This window comes from Condylura cristata, unplaced genomic scaffold, assembly GCF_000260355.1.
Source record: "Condylura cristata isolate star-nosed mole 26May11 unplaced genomic scaffold, ConCri1.0 scaffold00005, whole genome shotgun sequence".
NCBI classification, from domain to species: Eukaryota; Metazoa; Chordata; class Mammalia; order Eulipotyphla; family Talpidae; genus Condylura; species Condylura cristata.
Window position 1 is genome coordinate 32,784,469 of NW_004567106.1, and position 4,708 is coordinate 32,789,176.

General features: G+C 38.4%; 1 protein-coding gene across 1 annotated transcript in view; it reads right to left on the bottom strand.

The window, feature by feature from the left end:
* DPY19L1 (dpy-19-like 1 (C. elegans)) overlaps nt 1-4,708 on the bottom strand; it is a gene marked incomplete at its 5' end in the record, with an annotated part of 77,029 nt that overhangs the window by 9,822 nt on the left and 62,499 nt on the right. Inside the window, 2 exons of the mRNA XM_012720757.1 lie at nt 562-685; nt 1,760-1,784. Coding sequence (XP_012576211.1) covers nt 562-685; nt 1,760-1,784 — 149 coding nt within the window. The remainder of the gene's footprint in view (nt 1-561; nt 686-1,759; nt 1,785-4,708) is intronic.

Sequence of the window (4,708 nt, forward strand, 5' to 3'; positions counted from 1 at the left end):
AGAGCTATACTTTACGTTTCTTGAGGGCTTGAAGTATATACACTTCAGCTTCTTATTTTTCCATCTACCAGTCTACCCTCATTCCTAGAGCACAGAGTACATATTTAGTAAGTATGTACTAAGTTTAAAAGAAATACTACCCTTAAGATTGTGGCCAGTTGATTCATGAAAAGGCAACATAATGGAGAAGTATGAGTCTGTAAATACACAGCAGTACTTAAAATCTGAAATCAATTCTTGGTATTCTTAGTGATACGAATGCCAAAGCAAACAAAAAATATACTTCTATCAAGATCTGTAGTAATCACTCATGAATTCAGCCTGCACAGTGTGTTGTATTCTAAGGACTTTTTTAGAAGTTGGAAATAAAAAAAAAAAAAAGAGATCACTTTTGGGCCTGACCCTTAGAAAAGAGCAGTAAAAAATCATGAAGACCTTTAACTGCAATAACTTAAAGAACTTCGGGTAATTCAATTTTTAAGGTTACTCCATAGCAAAGGCGGGGGAAAATGACCAGAGCAGCCACAATGCCAATGACGACAAACACTACAAACCCCCATCATACCTGTCGTGAGCAGATCAAGCAAGCCATAACACACATGTGTGGTGTCAAGAAGAGTTTCAGTCTCATAATTAAAATTCCAAGGACCGTGTATGCTAGTAGCTGCAATGCATGGTAAACCAGCTGAAAGAAAGATAACATCATTTTTACTCTTACTACTTGTGACATTTCAGAATATACTGGTAAAGTTGTTGAAAAGGGTATTTTTTTTTTTCTTAGCAACATCACTTTACTATCTGAAATGTGTAAAACAAGTTGTCTAAGGCCAGTGGTTCTGTAATTCTGCCCAGAGTCAAGCCAGCAATTGGTGATGCCCAGTTTCTGAATCTATCTTGGCACTACCATTGGCTCAAGGCAGGAAAGTGGTAAACAGAAACAGCTGTTGCTTTAAGACACCAGCGCTCCTCCTTGGAACTGCTATCCAAACCAGGTTGAACATAATCCCTTCTAGTTCCACCCATGTGCTAGGAGGGATTATGTTTAGGAAATAAGTCAGAAGGAAAAAGACGAATTATCAGATGGTTTCTTTTATATGTGGAATATAGAGACACTGAACAAAGGATCAGGAGAAAGACAAAACACTTGCAAGATGACCATATGTGAGAGGCATCAGCAGGGCAGGGTGAGGAGAAGGGTCAGAACAGGGGAAGAAAGCGCATAAGGGACTGTAGTGATGGATCATAGAGGCTATGGTGGTGGGAGAACTGAGGAGACTGCACCTGAAGGGAATAATCAAATGCTGTCCCAAAATTAACAATATGAGGAAACAAACAAGCAAAAACCAGGTTGAATCACCAGGACATGGGAGCAGCCAGTGAGAGCCTCAGGTAGAAGCCTCAGGTAGAGTAAGCAGAGAGGAAAGAAAGCACTGCCCACAGGTGACCACAGAGACTCCAGAAACACACAGCTCTCACTGTAAAGGTGACTGGCAGACAAAATGATGTCCCTACTGAATTGTTTAAACAAATGAATGGTTATATATGTCAAATGCAATAACTTAAAGCATTTGGGTGATTCCCTTCCAGCACCTGGAAGATCACAAATAGTCACATACTCTCATAAAAAATATATACAGGGCTATTTTTGAAGATGATTAGTGAGAACTGCTAATAAATATAGAAACTGAAACTAGAAAGAGAAGTCTAAATACACACCAACAGTAAAATAAGTAAAACTTTACTAATGTTAGGATTTTACCTCTCCATGATCAAACTGGTGTTTTCTGAAACGGAAAAAAATACATTACAATTGAATCATTATTAAAACAATTCCTTCACTTATTTGCATTTTTCTCTTATAAACATGAGTTTTACAGCTTCTGTAATATTCCCTTAGGACACAGAGCTATAAATCAAAATAACTTGCAATTATAAACCAAAACAAGTGTGCTACCATGTTATAAAACAGCTCATGTATTATTTTTTTAATTCAAACATTTATTTATTTATTTATTTGCTTGTTTGTTTATTTATTTGCCTATCCTGCCTGTCTGACTATATGGACCTTTATGAAGGCCCGCAGAAGGTACTCCGCAGTGTATAGATACCTTAGAGGTGACACTCTGGCAAAGAAGTGAGGAACACTGAAGTTTTCACAGTCCCCCAACTCTGCTTTCCATCCCCAATGGGCCCTTCAGCTACTTAGTTCCCCACAAACTGTAGAAGCAAATTAGAAAGCCACAAAGACATATTTTTGTAGCAATAGTTCTGGAATACACAAATAGCCAAAAAAAAAAAAAAATCCATCTTAGGCTTTGATAATTTCAAGTTTTTGAAATAGGATAATGCTCAGAGGTCCACATATTCTCCCAACACCTCACTCAGGTCCCCAAACCCAACTCCTGTCAACCACAGCAATGAGAGCAAGTGGATGGATGGATGAAACCAGACAAGCCAACCCTCCAACGGGTCTGTTTCTCATGCAATTGGAACAGACTGTCAATCCTTCTCATGCCATGCATGCTTTTCTTAGGCTGGTGTCTCTCTTCATCCTTGGAACCCATTTCCACCACAGTGCTCCTGTCATACTATACCATTTGTACCCCATAACACCCGAGGAGCACTTGTGACTCCCACATTCACTGCCCCTCTCTTTCATTACTCCTATCCTATGTCTCTTTTATAATATTCTCATTGTAAACAAAAATTTCATTTACTAGTTTTCTAGGTTATCCTCCGTCTCTGCTCACAAAAGTGAACTATTCAAGAGTGCACAGTACAAATCCATCCATCCATCCATCCATCCATCCATCCATCCATCTATCCATGCACTAAATGTCATTGAGCATTCTATCCCTGGAGACACAGCAGTAAACAAAATTAAAAGAAGCCTTTGTTCTCATAGATCTGTAAGTCAAAGGAGATAAAGATCAAGCAAGCAAACAAACACACGCAAAAAAAAAATACTACATTGTGGAAAATACTGTGGAGAAAATGAAACCGGCTAAACAATGCAGGAATCCTAGGGGACAGGGAGTTAGAAGCTGAGGTCACAAGGAAGAACATTTCAGGAGAAGACATACAAAGGCCCATGGCAGGAAGGTCCCAATGGGCAAAAAATAAAGACTAGAAAAGAGTGAGCATAGGGGAGAATGGAAGTATCCAAGAGATGAAAATACAAGAGAAACACAATAGTAGGAAAGTCTATTCATAGGTTCAGTTTCATATCCACAAAACTTGAGATTCTCACTAGACAACCTAGTAGAGATGACAGACAGTTGCACGTATAAATCTGAACTACAAGGAGGCAGTCTGGGGCAGAAAGAGGAAAGTGTGAGTAGGTAATACAAGCCTTAGTACAAAGTCTGGCACATAGAGCTCAATTCTTTTTTGAATCTATGAACTAATGATTCAATGAACCCCTAACCCAGGCAGTGTACAATATGGTTTCAAGAATATGGTTTCAAAAATAATGATATATTAAAATCTCAGTAAATATAAGGAGCTAAAACAGGAAATGAAACAGGTTATTCTTTATTTTTCTTTAATGCCAAGTGTAAATGACCAGCTCACCATTTATTCTGTACCCACAATAGTAATATACTCAATACCACTCATGAATGCTGGTCATACAGTTACTCATTATTCCAGCTGAGGGAAGTGAGTTACAGAGCTACTAAGTGGCACAGCTAAAACTGTATTTTCATTGATTTCAGAGTCAACAGATACTCAACTACATCACGCTGCCTCCACCTGACTTCATTCCTTGGGTCACGGAGTAGTGGGAACACTGACACTCACAGCTTGATAATTAAAATGTTATCTTCACCTTTCCATTTTACGTTGGCATGGGACTTTGATGCTTACACAAAATGTCAAGTTGTTACCCTATTTCTGATAAAACTCTGATCCTTCTTGACCAGAAAACCTCTTGGAGCTCAGTTGCATTTTTGTTTTGTTTGATAATCATTTCCGTAGTTGAGTTATTCTTAAAAGGAAAGCTTTGTTTCTGTGAAAAGTTCCACCTTTGTGTTCCAGAGCAATGCGCTACAGCTGTGACTTGTAACTCCTGCCCAAGCTCTTCAGAAACAATTTCAACTCAAATGAAGTGAAATCTTAGCATTATATTCCAGAAGCTTTTTCTTTTCTCCCAGATCCTTAAAGCCTGCAGCTATAAGTAAGGGCAGCTGCACAAAATTGTTTTTAAGTAAGAATACATGCAGTGGATTTTTCATTGGTTAAGGAATCTGGAAGTGAGAAAACAACTTATAAAGCCATGCACATTTAATTTCTAAAAGAAAACATAGACACATAAATTCACCGACCTCTACCTATAAAAATCCCCCCAAACAACAAAGTAGAATGTAAACTTCTACTCCACTTTCCGATTCCACAGTTGTTTTTGTATTTTTTATATTCTATTACTTCTTCATTGAAGCAATGTTGGTCTGTAAACTGCAGATGCAGAAATACAATTTCACATCTCTTCAGATACATGTTACCACACACATCACCTCATAATCCACAGGCCAGTGGAGTCTCTTTATTTGCTCCCCACCCCACATGCACCACCAATGACCTCATTCTACAGTCCCATTTGTAGGAAGAAATTGGTCTTTCTCTTTCTCGCTTATTTTACTTAGCTTAACCCCCTCCAGTTCCATCCACGACAAGAATTCCCACATGACAAGAATTCATCTTTTTTTTT